At 45.6% G+C, this 24299-nt stretch overlaps 1 protein-coding gene across 1 annotated transcript in view; it reads right to left on the bottom strand.

Annotated features, from left to right (window-relative positions):
* The window catches only part of KCNK6 (potassium two pore domain channel subfamily K member 6), a 202845-nt gene that overhangs the window by 24540 nt on the left and 154006 nt on the right, over positions 1-24299 (bottom strand). Inside the window, exon 2 of the mRNA XM_086938224.1 lies at positions 12711-13106. Coding sequence (XP_086794350.1) covers positions 12711-13106 — 396 coding nt within the window. The remainder of the gene's footprint in view (positions 1-12710; positions 13107-24299) is intronic.

Below are 24299 nucleotides of genomic sequence, written 5' to 3'. Positions count from 1 at the left end.
AACAGACTTGTCTTATTTGTAAGTAGACTCATCGACAGCCAAGACACCATGCCAAGAAACAATTTAATTGAAGGGCTTATGGTTTTGCTAAATCAGTCTCTTCTTTGCCTTGAAATCTGACGGTGAAGAGAGCCAAAACTAAGATTACCTCCTCAACCCCATCCTCACACAGTCATTATGCTGTAATGTGTGGCCACCTTCCCCACATGTCAAGTGACCCAAGCAAGTAGAGACAGTTTCTGCACTTCTCCACTCAATCAATCAATCAGGGGATTTTAAAGGGCGCTACTCACCCATGAGGGTCTCAAGGCGCTGGGGGGCTAGGCAGCTCCGATCAGTCGAAGAACCAGGTCTTGTGTCTTCTAAACATGACGAGTGCTACAAAGGTGAGCCAAATCCCGACAAGTACTCCTAATCGTAGCTTCCCTTTCACCACTCTATTGATTAGCATTTGATTCCATCCAAGATTAAAGTCCAAATATCAAACTGAAAGCAGATTTTTTTTAAACGTTTTATATAGTTGCCAAATGGCCTATTTTCGTGTGTGACACATTCCGCCGGTAGCGTAACAGTGTCTTCTAGGCCTTCGAGCATGGAAGAAAATTGGCCTGTTTGAACTGAGAAATACAACAATATGACTCAGTGGGCCCCTCAGGCCTCTAGGCTCCGGTGCAATGCACCTGCTGCAACAATGGGAGATATGCTTCTGCCTTAAGCCAGTCTTGGCTTTCTGGGCTTGTGCATGTTGCCTTCTGGAGCTCATTCTTAAAGAATTCGAAGTAGGGACTGAAAATCCCAACATGCAAAGTTTTACTGCCTAAAAAAAAACAGCAAAAAAAGCTGGATTGCATGAAAAAGTTATGCAGACATAGGAAGCTATATTTTTTGATTTTGAAAGGTGGTGTAGTGTGTTTTGAATTTTGTTACTGCTCGTTTGCACTGGAAAACCAAGTACACGCCCTTTTCACATAATTTATGGAAGTACATTATTTCATTTGTACTATGCATGAAAACAGGTATTTAAAATTTAATTTGTCCTATATTCATATAGTGAAAAATCATTTTACTGACCTCCTGTGACATGCAAGATAGGTATGTTTTTCTATCAGTATTGTTATAGCTAGCTAATCACCTGAGAGGGTATCTGGGCACTTGTAGCCCAAGTAGTGAAGTTAAGTGAAGGGGTTTTGTAGAGCGCGACTGCTGCCCGAGGGCGTCCAAGCGCTGATAGTAGAAAAGGAGCTCTGAAGGAGGGAAGAGGAGGATGAGGAGGGGGTTAATTTCTAAATAAGAATGTTTTCAGTTCTTTGCAGAAGAGCGAGAGAGTAGGGTTAGACCTTAGTGAGAGGGGAGAGACCTTAGTGAGAGGGGAGAGAGAGGGTAAGAGAGTTCCAGAGCTTAGCAGCGTTGAGCGAGAAGGACCTGCCTCCTGCTCTGGACCTTTTGATTCTGGGGACTGCAGCGAGAAATGCATTTGTGGATCGAAGGGATTTACCGGGACAGTAAGGGGAGAGAAGGGAGTGATTGATCTCCAGGTTTGCTCTATGGAAGGCTTGGTGCGATATGCAGAGTTTTGAACTTTATTCTCTCTGACAGGGAGCCAGTGGAGAGATCTGATCCCTGCCTTGACTGACTGTCTGCGCGGGATCTGGAGAAGGGTGCGGGCAGCGCAGTTCTGTGTGCGCTGCAGTTTCTCCAACACGTATTCAGGAGCTCCTAGATATAGAGCGTTGTTGAAGTCTAGCCTGGATTGTATGAGGCCCTGAATGACCACCTGCTTGGCTTCAAAGGGCAATATCGGCAGGATTTTTTCAACATTCGGATAATCCCGAAGCAGGTTGCAGCTGTTTTTGTTGCCTGAGTATTGAAGGTGAGCTTCTTGTCTAACCATACTCCTAGGCTTTTGATGTCTTCCTTCGGAGTTGGAGGTGGGCCTAAGCTTGCGGGCCATAGCTGGTCATGGGTGATCGGAGGAGGAGGGCCGAGGATCATTATCTCGGTCTTGTCACCGTTGAGTTTTAAGGATGACATTGTCATCCATCTTCTGACATCCTCCATGCAGGCTGCCAGGTTGGATAGGGGGAGCCCGCTGTTTTTCTGTGTCAGGGAGACCACCAGCTGGGTGTCGTCCGCATACGAGATGATTTTGATGCCGTATTTTCGGACGACCTCAGCCAGTGGCCTCATGTACACATTAAACAGCGTAGGGCTCAGAGAGGAACCCTGGGGCACGCCGCAGTTTAGGGGTCTGCTCAGAGCACAAGTCGCCGTCGAAGACCTGAAAGGTTCTTTCGCTGAGAAAGTAACTCAGCCAGTCGAGGGCGTTTCCTGAGATGCCAAGATCGAGTAGTCGGGACAACAGGGTTTTGTGGCACACTGTATCGAAAGCTGCGCTTAGATCGAGGAGGACCACTGCCACTGACCCCCCTCGATCCAAGATCCTCCTGGCTTCTTCCGTGACGGCTAGCAGGGCCGTTTCTGTGCCGTGTTTGGGGCGGAACCCTGTTTGGGTGGCGTCCAATAGAAGGTTCTCCTCAAGGTAGTTGGTGAGATGGAGGTTGATGTACTTCTCCAAAATTTTGCTTTCCCATGGTAGCAGGGAGATTGGGCGGTATTTATTAGGGTCTGTGGGATTGAGATTGTTTTTTTTAGCAATGCTCTCACCATTGCTTGTTTCCAGGCGGGGGGGACCACTCCTGTTAGTATGGAACTGTTGAGTAGGTCCATGAGAGTGGGAAGGATGACCTGATTGGCCATGTTCATCATCTTAGTGGGTGCTGGGTCGAGGGGGGAGCCAGATTTTACCTGAAGTGCAAGAGATTTGAGTGATTCCAGGTCTAGTGGTGGAAATTCATTCAGGTGAGCTTGCGCGGGGTGTTCTATTGCGCTTGGGGGTTGTGATAGGACAGCCTCTGGGGTGGGGGCTGCAAAGGATGAGTATATTTTGTTTCTTTTTTGGAAGAAAAAGTCAGCCAGTTCGTTACAGCGGGAAATGGGATCGCAGGTTGGGGTTGTTGGGGGGGGGGGGGGGGGGGGGGATTTTGGAAAGGGTTTTAACTACCTGATATATTTCTTTAGGTTTGGATCGAGCTGCCATGATTTTCTCATTATAGTAGTGAGTTTGAGCAGAGTTTATTTTGATTTTATAAGCCCTGATGTTTTCCCTGTATCTGTCTTTGTCGGCGGTGGCGTATCCCAGGCGCCACTTCCTTTCCATTTTTCTGCACTGTCTTTTCAATTCCCTGAGTTTATCCGAGCACCAGGGGGCAGTTTCTCGAGCTCTTTTTAGCCTGGTTTTTCTGGAGGGGAGGATGGTGTTGGAGTCCTCAAGCCATTTGTTGAAGGTCCTGCTGTCGTGTTCAGGGTTTTTGGAAAGGGCGGGTTTGGAAGTGGAGAGAAGGCTAGACCACAGCTCTAGCGGATGTTTAGACCAGTTTCTCATCTTCCGTGTGGTGGTGGTGGTGGGAGGGAGGGGAGGGGGGGGAGGGGCATGGCTTTCCACGTAGACCAGTTAAGGGGAATTAGGTAGTGATCCGTCCAAGGTAAAGGAGTAATGGAGCCGACTGTTAGATTGGGGCAGTTGGTAAAGACTGGGTCGAACAAGTGACCTTTGTCGTGGGTGGGTGACCTGAATAGTTGTTGTAATTGGATCGCGGCTAGACTGGAGACTAGCTCGTTGGCGGTGCAGTCGGTGCGGACATCAAAATGGATATTGAAGTCACCCAGCAGCGTGAAATTAGGCTCGGAAGACTTACACAAAGAGTCAGGCCTTCAGCCTCTTGCTGAAGTCAAGAAGAGAGGAGGAAGCTCTCACGTATTGTGGGAGGCGTTCAAGGCTTTAGTAGCTAAGTATTGGAAGGCGCTACCCCCTCCTCTGCTTTTGTGTATGCGTAAGTTTGAAGTGGGCGCGCGCTTATGTATCGGGAGCTAGTGGAGTTCCCTAAGGTGTGGAATGGGATCGGCGAGCGAGGTTAAGAACTAGTCTGGCTGCTGCATTCTGTACGGTCTGAAGCCTTCTTGTGAGCTGGTTGGTTAACGGGTATAACAGGGAAGAAGCAGTGAAACAATTAGGTACAAGGTGCAACAGTACAAGATTCTGTTATGCACAAAGAACTGGTATAACATAGGAAGTGTAAGCTTTCCCTCCTCAAAAAGACAAGAAAATATCAAGCAGTAGCAATGCAAGGTTCCTTTCCATTCAGAATATGTGCATCTGTAGCACAAGCTTTCCTCTGTCCCAGAGTCATGTACTCAATGGTTTAACTCATGCTGCTGTTATGCCATGCCAGTCCCACTACTATGTCTGCACCCGAACCACAGAGTAGGACTGGATGAAATTGAAATTATGCCAGCATAATGTTGGGTATTTTGCGTTAGGCTGGTTATGTAAAATTCCCCAAATTACTCCATTACTCCACTCTGTGCACTTATGTGCTATTTGTGGCAAAACCTTACAACGAACAAGCAATTTTCTGTAAAAATTACAGCACATACACAGAAGCCTCACGACGAGAACAGCTATTTGCATTACTTTAGCGCACTCATTTTTTTTAGAACAAAATGCATCCTTGCGTCGAAAATTAGCGCAAGGACACCTTCGTGCAATGACAGACTTGCCTTTTGCGTAGTTGCAAGCAATTTTACTTGAAACTTAGCATACTTACGAGAAAGCAAATTATGCAAGTTTCACATACCGCTAGCTCTCTAAGTGACTGGCTTCCCTTACGGTTGCTGCCATCCCCAAATGATTGGTTATTGTGGCAAACAACAAAGTGTGTGGGTAGAGGTACTCGTCATAAAGCCAGTAAGGGCAGCTCAACCTCAGGGGAGCAACATAAAGGGTTTCTTTCAGCATCCTCAGCTGGGGCATGCTTTGCGTCATTCGATTTAGAGCTCTGGTTCCTCTCAACACATCAGTGTGGACATTGGTAGCAACGCAAACGAAACAATGCTCCAATCACTGCTTTCCATGCGGCAACAGGTAACCAACTAGGCAACAGGAACATTATTCATTCCACTGTGGGAGAAAATCCAGCACAAGTGCGGCTGGAGAAACAGGAGCTGTGCCTTCTCTACCTAACTTCCAGGGCTAGTTAGAGGATTTGCAGACGTACAGAAAGTGGCATTTTCCTGTATACTGCTACTTCATTGGAGTCACATTTGTGCAACATCACCTAATAGCGGCAGCATCGCCTGCTAGTTGCAACATCACCTACTCATGGTGCCATAGACATCTACCTAATATTTCCTTCCACAAAAACAACCATGCCCTCAATTCAATCACACACCATTCTCTTTAATCGCTCATTCGCCTTTACCCTCTTCTAAACAGGTTCTTCACTTTATTTTCATTCCTACACTGTTTCCTCTGTATCAAATAACCTCTGGTCTCACCCTCATATATCATACATCTTCCACACACCTCTCGCCACCCTCTGATGCCGTCCTCTCCCCCTTTCCCACATCCTACTAAGTCATCTGTCTCGCATCTTTCTCCTGCTCTTTTCATGCTTTACCATCTGCGCAAATCAGAACCTATTTTTAGGAAGGCGTTGAAAACATGGCTGTTTGAATTGCCCTAGTGTATCCCTTCCCACTCTTTTCTGACCACTTAGCACCGGGACACTGCCGTTAGTGGTAGCCGAGTGCTCTATAAATTGCTTGGTATGGTATCTAATCTCATCTTCTCATATCCTGTGGCTAACACCCTCATCTATCCACAGACCCTTCTCACCCAAGTTGTCTCATACTCTCCTCATTCACCCCAACAGTCACACCCCCCACGTAGTAGTGGCTGACATCTAAGGGGAGAGGGGGATGGGCGCACGTGCCCAAAAAATAATATTTAAAAACACGTACTGGGCAAACATGACGACCTCCGCTCTGGACCTCCAAAGGAACTGCAAGCTGGAGCCTGGAACTCCCTTGACCAATCAGGGCGCTGCTCTCATACTGTGAGTGCAACACCCTGATTGGAGGGAGCGGCCTCACTCTGCTCTCCACAGCGTCCTGGAAGCCTGCACCAACTCTAACCCAGCTGTCTTAAGACAGCTGGGTTAGAGATGTATTAAGTCCAAGTGTGGCCTGGCCGTCGCAAAACGGCTGGCCAAAGAGACCTGTGCACATTAAACATAAGCGCATAGACAGCCCATCATCCTCCCTGCTGCTGTCACTCAGCAGCCGCCTCACCCCCGACCTGATGCATGGATGGGGACAGAGATGAAAAAGAAAATGGTAATAAATGACCATTTTATTTTTCATGACGGGTTGGAATGGGTGGGGTATGCAGGGCGAAGCCCCTCTAATCCAACAGAGGGGCTTGTCCCTGCCCTCACACACACACACTCACCTACCGCATCCTTTTTTCCTTTCTTTACTCTCCTCCACCAAGCTTTCTCTATTTCACATTCAGTCTTCATCTCACTCTGGTTTCTCACATGCACTACTGACAACAAAGCTGCGGTTGACAAGGTAGCCAAATAGGCTAGAGGTATTTGTGAAGCCACCTGAAAGCAGAATCATGGGCTTAAATGCATTGATGATTTCAAGATGAAATGTGCCTGTTTAATGCATATTTAATGTGAAGAATAGGCAAATAAATATTTTAGAGACGGTTAAGAAACTTATATACTTTGTATGGCTCTTTGATTTCCTTTTAAAGTGCGATATTCTCAAGTCAGGCATTCCTGCCAACCTTTTATAAAAAATGCTGAATGTGTGCGAATCGTGAGCCGCACACCGTGCCTTTCCAGTCTTGTTCAAAATCTTAGGAGTAGCCACTTAGGAGCAGGATGCAAATCATTATTTGCTCTTACAGCAGCCCAATAGGCATGTGGTGTTCACGGACCACAAGTCTTGTGGAAGAAAAAAATGTCTTACCCCCATCTATCCAACCTCTTGGAGCCCCTGTTCGGGGGAGCAGCAGGGAACACAACATGGGAAGTGGATGCTTGGACCAACAAGCTGTCTGGGGTGTGGTTAATAGTGAAAACATTTCAGTTACCTGAGGCAGGGCGGTGGTGGCGGGTGATCATCCTATTCACAGGAGCCCCTGTACTGGGCCAGTGCACCACTATGCAAACACAAGGAGTGCCCCTCTACTGCATAAGATGCACCCTCCTCCATAGCCACGGTAGGAGTAGAAAGTATGCCAGTGTCTGGGGAGGTATTAAGACCACTGTACTCACCCAATTCCTCATACCAGTCCATGTCTTGTTTGCACTGCTGGTATTCTAAAAGGGTCCAGTGACCCTTCCCCCTATTCTTCTCCCAAGCCTGGCCTGTCCAAATAAGGCTCAAGCATCCACAAGTGGGCCCTGTCGGCACCGGAATCTGGGTCGGTCGACGTGGTACCGGCTCCCTCTCTTTAGGGATCAGAATAGGGCTGGCACCACCGGTGGGTTGGCGGAGGCGCTGGGAGCATCATAATCATGACCGGCATCAGGGAGGTCGCAGTGGCACGACCGTCTGGATCCATTTGTGGGTCTGGAATAGCCTGAAGTATCACACTTGTAGGAATGTGATGGCTATTAGTTGTGTTTGTACTGTCATTGGCAGCACTGTCTGGGGCAATGCTTGGTGCAGGCTTCAGTTGCCTCCTGATGAGTGCCCTGGACCTTCAGGTCAAGCATTGTCTGAGAGAGGCACTGACTTATGAAAGTGCGAGCTGTACTAATGAACAATACAACTGACATGAACAAACCTGGAAATTTGAAAACGACATTTTAAAACAAAGGGCAGTTAAGGTTGTTTTGAGTATTAAAGGGGATACTTTCAACAAGTAAATCAAATATTCTGTGTTTCTTGTTACAGTGCTTAGATGATAAGGGTCTGATGAGTAAGCGGGGGCTTGCGCAAATGTATTATGTGTTTAGAAACCACCTCCCAGCCCTCTGCACGTACGCTGATTAGTCTCTTTCTGAAAGCAAGTGCCTGGCAATACATCCAGCTTTGAGCAGATCAGACCACTAACTAATGTGCAAGGGCATGGCCCTAAACAGGGGCATTCCGCTTGAAAATATTGGTGGGGCCCTGGACACTTAAGCCCTTATAACTTGGCACATATGACCGCAGATGCATACGGCAAGTGCTACAACATAGATAACAAGCAATGGCAAAGCCAAGAGGTCTGGCAGCGGTAATTAGCCATTTGGCTTGGTCACATTTTTTTTTTTCATGGATTTTACGAAAGGTTCCAGACCCTTGTTCGTCTACAACTAAAAACAATAAGGTTTGGCTGGAAGCAAAAGTACGTTTTGGGTCTCAAAAAGCACACATTGCCATAGAAGTAACAGGCACTTATTGGAATTACTTTGTGTGCTGATGTACTGCTTGTAAAAGAGAAGAATGTGGTTACTCACGCTGATGTTGGCCAACGAAATAAGGGGGTTGCCCTACTGCCCATGTGGCATGCTGTAGTAGGCCGAAGAAAAATGTAAATGACAACAATAGAACAATGAATGAAGAGGGCTGGCTGAAAGCTCCTATGTGAAAGTATATTATACATATCATTTTTGTAAAATCAAAAGATCTTCACTAGTACCAACCCTTAAATGCGTGCAAAACAGAATCCACTGGTGGATTTGTGTGTTTCATTTTAAATTCTCTCCATCTTAAATGGACCTAAGTACCTAAAGTTCCTCTTCCTGTCTTGCATACATTTTGTATCACTAAGTTTCTGGGCAATTTCGGAGCTGAAAGGGTGGGAGCACTGGCACAAATGTAGCAGTGAGCATGGTCGGTGACAGTTCTGGTTGCAGCAGAGGCTCCTCCGCTATGGTGGTGGAGCGTTACCTCCCCTTGCCAACAGCCGCAAACTTGAAACCCAAAACTATAATAACACAGGTTTATTATTGTTTTATTTTGAACATGAACGAGTCTTGGTGGCGGGGCAGACGATGGCAGGCTGGAGAGGGAGAAGCAAACAGCAGTGCTGTCCGTGCGCATATTGGTTTGGCCGGCCATCTCATCACGGAGGCGTTTCCAACCCAAGTACGTTGCCAGGTTGGAGACAGCAAAGCACAGGCTCCCAGTCTTCTTTGGAGCACAAATTGAGGGCACCCAGGCCAATCCCAATGTTGCTCTCATGCATGAGAGCAGCATCAGGATTGGCCGCAGGGGAATCTGGGAGCCTGTGCAGTGCAGTAGGAGAGCACTGAGTTGGTGATGCTGAGAGTGGCAAGAGGCAGGTAAGTGGTTGTATTTCTTTTTTTTCTGCCCATCCCTCTACCCCCACCTGCCACACTGCCCTGATAGCAGCTGCCACACTGTTTGTCATATGACCCAGTGCCATGGTTAATTTTTATTTGATCTAGAATCATGGATGTCAATTAGGAGTAACCAGGGATCGCAACTGCGACCCCTAAGCCACTCGCTATGACCCATAACACCTTGCTTGCGACCCCAGGCTGTTTGTCAGCCTTGGCAAGCACTCTGATGGCATAAAATCAGTAGAAGTGTGAGCAGCGCTTGATTGCACTGCTCTGCTGAAGCAGGGCTATCCTGATGGCCTGCAAGCTGGACCTGGGTGTGGGAGAGAACTCATGTAACTCGTTGCTATTGTGACCCCTTCGCTGGCTGGCGAAGTCCTTGATTTGATACATTGTATGTATCTGCTGCAGGCCTGGGCCAGGAAACTGAGCAAATGAGAACAAAGTGGGTGCAGCATGGCTGGGAATGATTGGACAGTGACTAACTACATGTGCAGCAACTAGCAGCACATGTACCCTGGTCAGACCCGGGACCAGGGTTCAATTCCCGACGCGGCAGGGTCTTGAGCTCAAATGTCCTCGGACTCGATAATTCTCGCTTCGGAGCCTGACCTAATCATGGGTTCACACTCTGCAACTCTGGGCATTAAGCTTGCTTAATCTCCACAACGGCCCCCCGCGGCGGGATGCCTGGCTTTCACCTTGGGGATGCCCTGTAGTGGCTATCTCACTTGGAAAAGCCAGGATGGGTTCCCAAGGCAAGCGCTTAGAGACCCCTGGGTGATAAGCGCTATATAAATCCAATATACAATACAATACAATACAATGTAATTGCAAGAGCGCACCTGCTGCAACCTACCCTAGCTGAGGACGTGGTGCCTGGTGTGGTACGTGTACCACCGTATTTGGGACTGCCGACCGGGTCCCAGGGCCATCAATCTGGTATTGTGCCTAGGAGCTACCAATGATGAAAGCCCTCACAAAAGAAATTGGCCAGCCCTCGCACTGTGGTAAAAGCTGTGCTGATGCGGCCTCGGAGTCGAGTTGCACTCATGCCTGCTGCATGGGTTCTGGATGTCAAGACTGATTAGAATCAACACAAGTTCGGGACCGGGCTGTGAGTGACTTGCTTCATTTAATTGTTACTCTCTGACTGAGTTGGATGGTCAGACCTCTGACGGGCCCGCAGGACAGGTAGTGTAAGAGTGAGACTGACTGAGTTGCCTCATTGACTCTACTAGAATCTGGACTCTCCGACTCCCTTTGTGGGGGTGACGGTCGTTGTAACTCCTGTGAGCTGCAGGCCCTGGGCAAACCTCTAACAGAAGCAACACGTAAAGTAAGATAAGATTATCAGTTTCTGGAGTCGACAAAAGATTTTTAAAATGCCCTACTTTAAAACTTCAGTAATTATTGGTAAAGAGCACACATTTTAGGTTCAACCCTTCTAACGGTCCAGCCATCATTTAGGTAATGGGAATACACCATCACTTGCCATTGCTTTATGTCTAACACTGCATCTGTGTAGCCAGGGCATGTGCGTGTTTGTCAGTGCTCATGGACTGGCCAGCAAGAAATGTTCTGTTTTGAATGCCACCAAGGCGGAATGGTCGCACCAGGCATTAGGCGATGGGCGGACGTTTCCCCAGGAGGCTGGAAGGCAGGTTTTGTTAATGGGGGCCTATTTTGTAACAGTGCAGCAGTTTTAAAAGCACTGCAAAGTTCCTTGTATATTAAGCAGTTTTCAGGCAACAAAAAAAGTGTCAAATTAACATTGATGACTTATGAATGTACCTGCTAGAGGGCAATGCAGTTTTGTCTAGGGGCAGTTTTCATTTATCTACGGTAGCACAGAGGGTTAAAATGCCTGCTGCAAAGAGCTGTAAAGAATGTGCTCCATGCATATCACATAACAATATTTAATGTGGACAGCTCAGTGGGTTTACTGCTTTTGTCACAGAGATTCTGTTGTTACTGTGCAGTTCATAAGTTACATTCGTAATCTAGCACATTGAGCTCTGAACTGCCATCTAAGAGCTGCATTCAAGCTGCAAGGTTCAGGTTAGAAAGTTATGTTTCCTCAGTCTTTCTATCCTGAACTTGGTAAGAAAGGCTTGTTTGGGTAGAAATAAACCATTATTCAAGTCAACCCTAACCACTGTGTTGCGTTCTGAATACTGAGTTTGCGCAACTCCAGACCAAGCACTCTTAAAAAGTGCCTACCAGTATGGATAAATGTGAATCCTACACCTTGTAGTCTAGTTTGCCTTATGTAACATTTTCTATAAACTGATTTAATACACTTATAGTTCTTTGTCTTTGTATGTGCGTGTGATGGATTTTGACAATGTGGACAGTATTGCTTTAGGAGCAGTGATTAAATGAGTCATTTTTAAATGCAGACTAACGTCCGCATTTGTAAAGCAAGTATTCATGCCTTTGGGCATTCTGGCTGTTAGATAGGTTTGTTGCTGGAATGTTATGCTAATGCAGAACAAGCTTATTATTGATCAACACAAGTACTATGCCAGTGATGTGCATGTTTTCTGTAGTAGAAACCTATGATAGCAAACCTGGAAAGGATTACCAGCTCCACAGGTGTAGAACTATGTAAACCATGTCATGGAAATTAAGGTTGCTGGGAGAAGTTGACCTGCATTATACAGTACTGTTATCTACATTCCTACACTGAGATTTAATTACATGGTACTCTAAGTTTCTAAAACCAATGATAAAGTTAACTTGTTTTGAACATGATAGGCCCATCAACCTTCCCATTTTATTCGTGATTTGATATTGACTGCTTTTAACTTGACCATCGAATTTTCCATTGCTATACACTATTTGATAGGTTCTTAATCAATACTACATTATCCCAATTGTATATCTGAAGATACTACTTGAAAAACAGTGTACGTCGCTGAATTTGCACTAGGATTTGAAGTAGGCCTGTTTATAGGGTACTTCTTTTTAATCAATAGAGATTTTCCAGCCTCTGTGTGTGATGCAAATAACCAAAAATTAGATGCAATACTTCCTGTGATAGCACCAAGCCAAAGGTCCTGCAATGTGGCTTCTTTTGATTTCATGGAGTTCAAAGGTCAGGTTGAATGACAAATGCATTGTGACGTCACTGCCTGTGACATCAATTGGGTGGGTCAAGGGCAGGTGGTCTCACTTCCTGTGGTGTCACCAGGTCAAGGTGTGTGTAATGTCACTTCCTGTGTTTATCAGTCTTAGAGTTGGAAGCCCTAGGGGTTTGTTAATACTGCCCACACCCACTAGATAGTGGCTTCATCATAAGGCCGCTACTACACCCTGCTGCAGACCAAAATGCAAAGTGGAGCGCAAAAATATTTTCCTTTAAACACAATAAAATGACCATTTATCTTGAATGAAGCTTATATTAACCAAGAAATATGAGTCCCGCAATTCAGAAATTTGATTGACTATTTCCCAGAAGCCCCCAATTTCCATATCATAATTGAGGTTAATACTCACAAGTCACACAGATTTTATAGAGCGATCGCAGCTTCTGTTCATACTGCTCTCCCGGTACATAGTCCCCAAGGCCGATGGTACACAACGAGATGAAGCAGAAGTAGAAGGCATCAAGGTAGGTCCAGCTGTCCTCAATGGCACTGAATATGGCTGACGGCACCAGGAAAAAGAACACCAGCATGAGCAGCAGCATGATCACGAAATGCACCTTAGTCACAGAGTGTCGGTTGTAACCCTTGTGCAACTGGAAGTAGTTGATTGGAGCATATGTGAAGACAGCCATCAGTCGCTGGACGGACGCCGTGAGCACTAACATTGTGAAAGGGACACCGATCAAGGCGAAGAAGATGCAGAAGCCCTTTCCCGAGTCAGATAAGGGGGTGGTGTACCCATAACCTAGGGAGGGAAAAGCAGAAAGATCATATTATTCACAGATTATATGTAAATAAGGCTTCCAGTTTTCCATTTTTATTTAATTTCCATATAATTATAGAGGAAAGAAAGTTGACTCCATCCATGTATATACTGATGGTTTAAAAATTAAAAATACTAGATCTCAATTTAATTTCAGTGCCTCTTGATGTGGTCAATTTGGACTGCGAGGTCCATAGTCATGCAAACTGACAACTAGAGAGTTAAATAAATAAGCTTTCATAATGAAGGCTAAATGGCTCCTGGTGTGTACATATCTTGGTACTAGTACATTAATTATTTTAGCAGATGGTACTCTTATTGCACTTACATACATCAAAGGGTGACTGCACATTCATCAGTTCAATAAAGATGAAAATATTCTTTAAGCAACTTATTTTTCAAAACAAACATAGATAGTATGCCGAGAAGGTGAAAAGAAATACACATATTATAACGCGAAACCATAGAGCAAATAGAAGATACAATGAGAGAATGGAAGATATCGGATTTACAGGTAATGCTGTTTTGTGACCAATGGAGATAGCAACAGTATTCAAAAATCATGATGGCTTTTTGGCACAGCCATGTAGCCATCCTCAAATCGACCGACAGACAAAAGTACCACTAAGGTAGTTACTTACATGAGTAAGAGGGGCTTGGGGGATGATGGTGGATAGCGAGATGCTGGCTACTATATCCTCAAAACAAGATCTACAAACAGGTAAACTTCAATGGAAATTTGCCATTTCCCTAGAGCTGTGTTTTCCAAACTGTGGTTCGTGAGATGATTAGTGGCGAGTCGGGAAAGTCTGAGCTATAAATAAAGATGGCTTCAGATTGTGTGTTTATCTCGTCATTTTTCCAGGGCTTCAATAACAGAGGTCAAAAATAGCAGGCTCTGACTTCCGTCAGGCTGCTGCTTATTCTTTAAACATGGGATTGGTGTCGTAAAGTTGGGGTGGAGGGCCCTAGGCCCGCATGTTAGGAGAGCAGCAATGATGGACACAGACACCAGATGAGGGTAGTAGGAATGGCCTCGAGCATGTGCGCCCGGCCCCATTTATTGGCAGCATCATGTGACACCATGACGTCTGTGGTGGGTGGGTGTAAAGTAAGTTACATCACACCTGAACACTAGAACGTGTCCATGCTAGGACACTACAGGTGTTTACTATTCTTTCTTTGACAGCAAAGTGAGAGGAGTTTTTAAAGAGAATAATGTAAAAATCTAAGGATTTTTTTTTCGCAACACACAACAAAATGTATATACCTATAGATTAACTGTATACATTAAGCAGTTAGGAAAGAAAAAATGTCTGAAGCGTGCTGGAAACAGATTTGAATTGGCTCAAAACAAAGTCACTTTAATTGGAGATGAACAAATCATAAATATCCACAGAAACCCTTCCACCCCCCCCCACCCCTAGTTATTTGAGTGCTGATTTCTATGTAAATCAGAAAAGCTGTGCGTCTGGGTGAAGGTAGCGTAGAGGACATTTCAATGGAAAATGTGCTGTCTGCAAATTACAATGCGCTACCACACGGTTCTTAAGTTAAATTAAGAAATCACTGTTCCTCAAATTCATTAAAGCTAGGTGGGTCGCAAAAGTTCTAAAAAGTGGCTTGTGGTGCTAAAACGTTTGGGAACTCTTCTTGAGAATTTATAGGATGCACAAGAAATCCTCAAGTATTCACCACTACCTTGCTATACATTCCTAGATGCTTCTAATGCACTTCATTGGCATGGACTTGGAAGATTTTTGCTAGAGAGCTGCTGAAAAATAATACATGAAAAAAAGCATTTGGTGGATTAAAATGAATGTGACTGTTGCAAAGTGACCTTTGCAGTGTAACCAGGGCAACTCCCATGTAGCTTTTGGAACACAGGCTACTACCTATAAGATGGGCGTTTCTGGGTCAGCCCTTGGAGCGTTGCCATTCTTAAACAGGTGGCACCCATGAGTTGTCAGCAAGTCTGCCACGTCATGCATGCCGATACACAAAGGTGTAAAAAAAAAAAAGCCAACGACACAGGTATATTTTTAAACCTAACATCCTGATTCCTTTATGTCAACACGGAATATGCAGTATTCACTCAACACAGAATTAAATGATCCTCTTAAGAAAAGAGAAATGACAACTAACCGGCTGAAACCGGTTCTGTAAACAGGCTTTCCCTGCCTTATGGTGACATCACTGTTTGAACAGTAAGAGTTTACAGAACATTACGGCCTTCCATTTTCACGGTCTTCTGATCGTGACAGAATGTCTGTTATTTCCATGAATGGGCAAGCAAGACAGCGTAGAGAAACCGGTATTCCATTACAAGAGCGGAGGCTACCATTATGCATAACAGCTGTTATTGCCACTCCTGCAGCACCTTTAAAGACTTCACCATAGTTATAACACTAGAACGGACCACACAAGTCCATAAATATTCCTTTCTCCCAACATTCTTCCTCTTTTAATTGCTGCTCCTGAAACAGATGTCATACCTTTTTTGTTCCATGTGTGAGTGTTTGGTTTCAGAGTTAGTTTTGCGTGATTTTGTGAAAGGGAGCTGGCATCTAATGTTTGGAAGCATGCTCAAGTATGTGTGTTTATTTGAAGGATATTTGAGAAGAAAGTTAATAAACAAAAAAATAGAATCGATAGGAAAGCGGTGATATTGTACATTTTAAATGAGGCAAGTTGTACAGTGATATTTTGTTGGCGTGAGGAGAGTGTGTGAAAGTTTTGGCTGAGATTAAAACTGAGGCATTATTTTGAAAGATGCAAAAATTTGTAGTTACAGGCTAAGCAGCGCGAGCAATGCTTGCGGGGGCCGTGTGATGTCAGTTTATACCAAGGGAGCGTGCCATGTAATGGGGAGATAGGAAGTCTCTCCCTGCGCGTCTCTAGCAATCATGCCAGCGTGTCTCTTTTGTTGGGGCAGACGAGCGAGGCTGCGGCCGCACGAGGTCCCAGTGCATCTCTCTTAACACCTTAGCAGCTATGGAACATCCAGCTCCAGTGCTGAACGTTCCATTGCGCAGGTGCAGTTGAAACGTCCAACGGCCGACGGCAGCACTCCCGAGGTAGTGGTGCTGTCGGCCGTTGGAATAGGCGCAGCACTTAAGGTGTTAATAGGATCGCTGCGCGAGGCATGTAATAACATGTAAGCTCTTACACGATTAAGGCGGCCATATTGATTTGGGCTGAAACAAGGGAAAAACATAGGAAATATGTGCGAGAATAACGGTTTAGAGGGTAAAAAAGAGCTATAAGCCAGGGAAGGAGAAATTAATAATGAAGGTTTTTTTGGGAGAGAAAGGGTTAGATATGTAAGATTGTTGGAAGGTTATTGTGTGGATAGTAGATCGTTTTAGAAGAGTAGTTATAAGATAATAGTGTAAAAAACAGATGGAGATAGAAGTGAGCTGTGATGTTGAAATATCAGGTAGTGTTGTGAATGAGGAGATCGTAAAAAAACTGTATAGAGTATGAAATGAAGAAACAAGCAAGAAACTATAGCGGATTATATTAAAAATAGAAAGAGAAAAGAAACTGAGTCAGGTGAGGCGTTCTACTCATTGTCTGAGGGAGAAGGAATGAGTACAGATGTTAGGAAAAAAGAGAACAAAGAAAACCAGACATATAGAGGAGGTCGATATATCTCAAAAATTAAAGGTTGGAGATAAAGCAATCATAAAGAAAGGAGTCCTTGGCGGCACAAAAAGGTTAAGTGTCCTTAGCGGCACAGAGACAGGTGATGCCCTTGGGGGCCCACAAGAAGAGGAGGATTTTGACAATGAAATCCTAAACTCAATGTCTGGGAAAATAATGAAAATAAGAATGAATATATTTTGGACTTACAAGAGAATGATGGATATGAGAAGTTTGAGGATATGTAAATGTATTTGAGCTTATATAGCGCACAGCTACCTGCAGTGGGTTTCCCGGCGCTTGCTTAGGGAACCCGTCCTGGTATTCCCCTATGAGAAAACCCCGGCAGGGTATCCACAAGGTGAAAGCCAGGCATCCCGCCGCGAGGGGCCGTTGTGGAGATTAAGCAAGCTATTGCCCAGAGTCGCAGAGTGTGAACCCGTGAGTCGAGAAGGCACCGGAGCGAGAATTATCGAGTCCGTGGAATTTTTAGCCCAAGACCCGCCGAGGCGGGAAATTGAACCCTGGTCCAGGGCCGATCTCAGCTTCCGGGTCTGCCGCCTCTAACCCCTGAGCCACACTTCTCCACACAAGATATGGAAGTAGATGCTTGTACTGAGAGCATTAAGGATCCATTTGGTGAAACCTGTTTAGCCAGGTGAATATATAACATCCTAGAAGCATAGAATGGTGGCCCATGTAACATGTGGTACAGTTTATTAAGACTTGGATAAAAAAGCCATTGGACAGGGAAATGTGTAGGCTGATGAGGGCAGAATGCTAAAGGCCCAGAATTGAGGAAAAAGTGTGTGCAACTCCTAACTTGGATCTTATAAGCTATTGTTTAGACTTGGGAGAGATCCAAGGAAGGGCCTAGAAAGATCCTTAACAATCTGCCAGGACAACCTTCTGGATGTTTTGGGACCACTAGAAAGGATCCTAGACATGGCTGAGTAAGCTTATGCAAATGAGGAACAGGTTGATGTGGAGTTGTTAAGAGGATGGAGCCAAAGGGCGTTAGTAATGCAAATGCAGGGTTGCAGCAGGAGAGGAGAAAAGTAATCTTAATGAAGATTAATCCTAAATTGGGGGGATATGGCATAGACGGAAGGGAGGATACAAAGGGTTTGTTTGGAGAAGGTTTGGTGAAAGGGATAGGAAAGTATGAAGGAACTTTTATGTCTTTGGATAAGGCACCGGGAAATATGAGAATGGTGTTTGGAGTTTTTGGAAGGGCCAGTAGAAGGGGACCCTTTACTGACTGTGGAATAAAGAGGTCCAATTATGGAACGCAATATAATACACAGTATGGTTGGCAGTACAGAGGAAGAAGATACCAGCAAGGTACAGGATTTTACACAAGTAGAGGAAGGACAGGAAGACAAACCAGGAGATGTTCAAGATGACTAGGATTACTCAAGGGAGGTCAAGGTGAGTATGGGAACTACTTTTGGTTCTTCCCAAAAAGGAGTAGGAGGACGATTGAAATTATTCAGAAAGGAATGGGAGAGAATAACAGGAGATCCTTGGGTCTTGGATACAGTTCAAGGTTTTGTAACAGAGTTCATGAATTGTCCTTTTCAGGACAAGAAACCAGGAGAGATAAGAGGTTATTAGAATATGAAGCAATAGTAGACAAAGAAATTGTTTTGTTAATTGGAAAAAAGGTGATAAAAGAAGTGGAGGAATCAGGAAAGTTTTTGTAAGCAATTTCTTTTTGGTGGAAAAGAAGGATAAAGGATGGCGTAAAGTGAGGAATCTCAGAGAGCTGAACAGATTCTTAGTGTATCGTCATTTCAAAATGGAGGGAATCCCTTGCCTAAGGGATTTACTGATAGAAAAATAATGGATGGTAAAGTTGGATCTCAAGGATGCATACTTTACAATCCCCATGGCAAGGCAGAATCAAAGATATTTACAACTAGATGGAAGTCAAGATTACACCAATTCCTGTGTTTACCTTTTAGACTATCCTCAGCACCTTAGTGTTTCTCAATGGTAATGAGGGTAGATGTTGCCTAATTTCGGCAGAGAGGGATAAGGAGGATTATTTAGACAATAACCTCATTTTATCAGAATGGCAGAAAGAATTGAGGAGATCAATGAAGGAAGAGGTGCAGAAACTGGAGGAATTAGGTTTCATTTTGAACAGGGCGAAATCATGTATGGAGCCTACACAGAGTTTGGAGTTCTTATGTTTTCTAGTGGATACAAAAGTTTGTCAGTTAATTCTGCCAGGGAAGAAGATGAAGATGATAAAAAAGGAAATTCAGCAGAGTTTACAGAAGGACTTGGATATATTAGGGGAGTTGGCAAGGATTATTGGTCTGTAGTCATACTCTGGCCAGGCAATATTTCCAGGACCACTGCATTATCAAGCACTACAGAGATTGAAAAAGAAATGCACTCAGAAAGGGTTTATGGCACAGAGACAGAGTAGCTTGGGATATGGAAGCAAGGAAGGAACTTTGTGGATGCAAAGGAATTTGGAGCATATGGTCTAGTTGGTGCATGGCAAGGAGTCTGAATCCTGTGGAAGCTCCAGTAATGGAAGTGGTTAATTATTTGATGGAGAAATTTCATGAAGGGTTGGAATTCCAAACCCTCAATTGTTACAGATCCACGAGAACAGCTAGACATTCACAGATAGATGGCAAGTCTGTAGGGAGAAATGTGATGGTGTGTAGGGTATTAAAGAGTATGAGGATAAGGAGACCGCATAAGGAACGTTCCAGTGTATTGTGGGACGCTAATACTATGCCATCACTGTTTTTTCAATGGCTAACTAATAGGTATTTAGACAATAAAAGACTTACTGAGAAGTTAACTTTTTGTAATTTTTAGTCTCATGTAAAAGGGTGTAGGATGTAAAGGTGTTGGAGATAGGTAAGAAATAGTGGGACCAGATGGAGTGTTTTTTTGAGATTTGTAAAAGAACAAAGACAATGTCTACATCGGTTTTCTATCCAATCTTTGCTGAGGAAAAGAAGTTGTGTGTAGTGTACTGTATACATGAGTATGAGAGCAGGGTTTTGGAGAATAGTAGAGATGGAGATAATCCACTTTTGATTTCATACATAAAACCTTTTCGTGCTGTAAGCACTGCTACAATCTCTAGGTGGGTCAAGAATGTGATGAGAGAATGTGGGATAGATGTGGAAAGGTTCAAGTCTCACTCTGCGTGGTGCAATGGCGAGTATGGTGAATTGATGTAGGTGATCTTTTAGAAGAAGTATTAAAAGCGGCAGATTGGGCGAATGCAGGAACATTTGCAAAACATTATTTTAGACCCATTAGGCATGTTTCAAATGTTTTAAGAAGCTTTGAACATGCATAATGGTAGCCTTCAGTATTGTAATGAAATTGAGATTCTCCAAGCATAGTGTAATGAGAATCAAGATTTCATTAGACACGGAGGCTAACATTGTTGCCCAATTGGGGAGGAGTGGAGGGAGTAGGTTGCATATATATTTTTAAGATTATGTTTGAGAGATGGTGGTAAAAAAATTATATATATATATATATATGGGATAAGATTGATTTTTATTGGTTTTATTGCTTATGCAGATTAATGGATGACATTTTGTAAAGAGGATGGATGTTTTCAAGAAGAGTATTCAAAGCAAGTTCCAGTTCATTGCATTTAAAGAGGAAGAATGTTGGGAGAAAGGAATATTTATTGACCTGTGTGTTCCAGTTTTAGTGTTTTAAGTATGCTGAAGTCTTTAAAGCAGCTGCAGGAGTGGCAATAAAATATGTTATGCATAATGTTAGCCTCTGCGTCTTTAATTAAATCCTAATTCTCATTACACTATGCTTGGAGAATCGCCACTCTATTCGAGCCATTGCAAAATATCTACTACATGGCTTAAAATGTGCAGCATACGTTTAAAAAGGGACTAAACAGAAGCTCCCTGATAATAGGTTTCAATAAAGGAATCCTGGTTTCGCAATGGCTAATGTCACTGGGACGGCCTAAACCCATGGCACAGGTTTTCTGCAAGGAAAAACAGTCTCCTGAGTGCAGGTTTGGTCTGTGTCTATGGAATCTGCAGTTTTACCTGCACTTTCAGCCCCAAAGAATCATCAGGAGTTAAATAGGAGTGAGTGAAGTCAATGGGCTTTGGGGGGCAGCCAACCATGGGATGTGTGACCCCCGGGACATTGGTCGATGGGACAGCCCGGACTATATTTGGGCTAATTTTGGGCTGGTTAGGTTGGTAGCCAATAATATATTCGGCCATTTACATTGCACCGGCCACCATTTTGGGAAAAGTGACATGGTGGCCAATGTGCCAAAGCAAAGAGCGAGGCCTCCCCATCTCAGAAAGTCGCATGAGTGGTGTGACAGGCACTGTGCGGAGGCCCGTGTTGGAATCTATGACATCGCGGGAGGGGCGTGTAATTACAATGCAGCGGCTGGGCCTCACAAGGAGCATGTGGACCAGGCTGTGCAGAAGGCAGCTTCCTCACAGGACAGCCCAAAAAGGATGCTGGGTTGAGGAGCGAGGGGAGGAGGGTAAAGGGACACAGGTACGAGCAGGAAAGGGAGTGAGAGAAGGCAGCAGCCAAGTGTCCTAGGACTAAAGTAACTGAGGCCGGGCAAGAGGGGGTTAAAGGGAACAGAGGACAACTGGAAGACAATGGAGGAAATTGGGGGGGGGGGGGCACAGAGCGCTATAGGCTAAGGGAACAGTGAGGGGTAGAGGAGACAAAGGGGGCCTTTTGGGATTAGAGTGAAGTTCAGCAAGGAAGAGGAGAGGGACAGGGGCCACCGGCATCAAAAGTGGGCCATGAATGGGAGCGGGCGGGTTGTTGGAGGAGAGATCCGAGGACAAGACCAAGATTGCAGAGCAGTGGTCCTCCGTGTCGTTGGCAAAAGGGGGGTGGCTAGAGAGGGCCACAAGGGGTATGCAGTCACGCTGATCGAACAGGGAGTGTGTCGGATTGGCTGGGGAGAAAATTTCCACAGTGCAGCAGGGTGGGGAGCCTGGGGGGTTGGTTGAGGACAATAATTGGGACTGCGTAGTAGGCCCCATTATTGTTTTGGTGGCGGCCATGTTGAAGTGGAGCGAGGAGGAGCAGAATGAAGGAGTAGCAGACACAAGGGGTGAGGATAGGAAGTGGCAGGGTTGGAAGGCCAGGAACCCTGACAAGGTATATTAGCGTAGGGGGCAGGAGAGTGACGCGGCTCTGGTGCAGCAAAAGGGGCACTCAGAGGGTGGGGCAAGATCTGTGTTAGGGCGTCGGTTTGGGTGGGGAGAAAAGGAGGTATATCAAGGTCAGGGAGGTGGGGGGCACTGGCTCTCACAGAGCAGGTAGGCAGGAACACCAAGCCTGGCACCCGGATAGACCCTTTTTCTTACAAACTCGTTGAGAGGGATGGCTGGGTCTAGGGTGCCCAGCCGGAGGCCAATGCGGGATGGTGACAACACTGCCGTAATAAGGTCTGGTGGCTCCTCGACAGTGCAGCAACCCAGACAGGTTGCTGCAGCTTCCGGGGATGTAGTGCCGCCATGTGGGGCCATGGATAGCAGGGAGATCGTTCGGAGTGCGTATTACAGCCGCTCGGCATCCCTCAGGTGGTGTAGAGAGGCTTGGTGACACAAAGCCTGTTATGTCAGATACAAATGTCATGGTCCCCACAGGGCTGTGAAACTTATCAGTTGGACTATGATGAGAAGAATCTTGAGGAAGGTGAAGTGGTAGAGGATGAGGCCCCTTGGGAAGGAAGAACACCAATGTAGGTGAAGCAGTGCATGCATGAGGGGAGCGGGATGGGGTTCCGCTAATGCTGTACCTAGTATCTTACAGGAGCATCATGAAGATCGGGGTACCCGGCACAAGGAAATGGTGGAGGTGGATCCTTTGCAACTAGTTAGGTGGCTGGATCCAGTGTGGAGGCAGACCTTAACAGCAGGTAAGGGTGTCAGGGGAGTGGGGGAATGGGTGGGGCACACAGGGAAGGTGTCCATTGGGGTGGAGGCAGGGGCACACAGGGACAGTTGGAAAGTTCAGTTGAGGAAAGGTTTGTATGTCAAAGATGCTGGGTGGAGACGGAGGCACCAATGTCAGCAGGGACCACCATGGGCAATTTTAAAAAGGAAGTGGAGCGAGTAGGGGTGACACGGGGGGGGCATTGGGCCAAGGGGCCCATGCCACACCAGTTACTCCACAGGAGGGCAGTGAAGGGGACCGGGACAGGAGACTAATGAAATACAGGAGGTGGGACAAAGAGCAAGGAATTTAAGATTAAGAAGCTCCCTTATGGGGGGGGGGGGGGTGGGGGGGGGGTAAAACTCCTTGACGCCCACTTCATACTGGCAACTAAAATGACAATTTGGAAGGGAGAGTATGTAGAGGTGTTGAAACGGCTCGAAAGAACTGTGGGTGAAAGAGGAATCCAAAGAGGAAGAGTATGAGCTGTCCAAGTGGTCCAAGGTGCCGGCAACCATAGAGAATTGGACAGAGTAATTCTTAATTTTTGCGAGTGTCCACTGTGAAAAATACCCAGAGAGGTGTGTCTCCCCGTTGAAATATATGGACCTGATCAGGAGGGCTCAGATTATGTCCGGGGGCCAGGTGTGGGTAAAATACAATGAGGAAATTTCAGGCACGGTTAGCATGGGACCCCAAGGCAAAATGGGGGGGTGGATAAGGACCTGTGACATCAGACAATGGGCCCGGAGAAGTTTCTGAAAACTATCTTTAGAGCAAGTGGCCATCCATTACTATACCAGCCCATCAGCCACATCCCACCTGAGGAGGGTTGGGGGGAGGGGCCTAAGAGAGGGGGTGTGCTCAGGACATGCTCGGTTTTAAGAAGGACTTATGTGCAAGAGAATATTGCAAGTTCTGGCACAAGTGCTTCAAGTGTGCAGGGAGACACACCCTGGTGCAGTGCTATGGAGGAGGGGAAGCAGGGTAATGGAATAAATACCAGGGGCCTGCCAGTGGGCTGCAAGATAATCAGGCAGCAGGGAACAGAGGAGTGCATGGGTCCCATGGGAACATGTGCAAGGGCTCATACAGCAATTAAGGTAAAGTGCTTTGATTACCGATTGGCCCAAAATCCCAACAGAGAGGATGCAGCATTATTAAGTGAAGGTTTTCGGGAGGATTTCAGGCTAGGTTACGAGGGTCCAAAGTCACATCGGTGGGCGCAGAATTTTAAGTCAATGCAGTCACACCAACAGGTGGTGCGGGCGAAGCTCATAACTGAGGTGAAGCAGGGCAGAATGAAGGGCCACTTTCAGCGTATGGCTGATGCCTGACTTCATAGTTTCACTTATTGGTGTGATGTCGAAAAATGACAAGGGTCAATTCTGGTTAATACGACACTTGTCATGGCCAGAAGGAAGCTCCATCAATGAATTCATATCGGATTAGGTTTCATCGGTATCTTACTTGTCCGTGGATGTGGCAATGGCCTTGTTGGAGCAAGTCGGTCACGGGGCCCAGTTGGAAAAATGCAAAATCACATCAGCTTTTAAGCTGTTGCCAGTGCACTCAGAGGATTTTCATTTGCTG

This window comes from Lissotriton vulgaris, chromosome 9 (assembly GCF_964263255.1).
Source record: "Lissotriton vulgaris chromosome 9, aLisVul1.2, whole genome shotgun sequence".
NCBI lineage: Eukaryota > Metazoa > Chordata > Amphibia > Caudata > Salamandridae > Lissotriton > Lissotriton vulgaris.
Note: the sequence above shows the minus strand (reverse complement) of the source record. Positions and strands in the feature narration are given on the sequence as shown.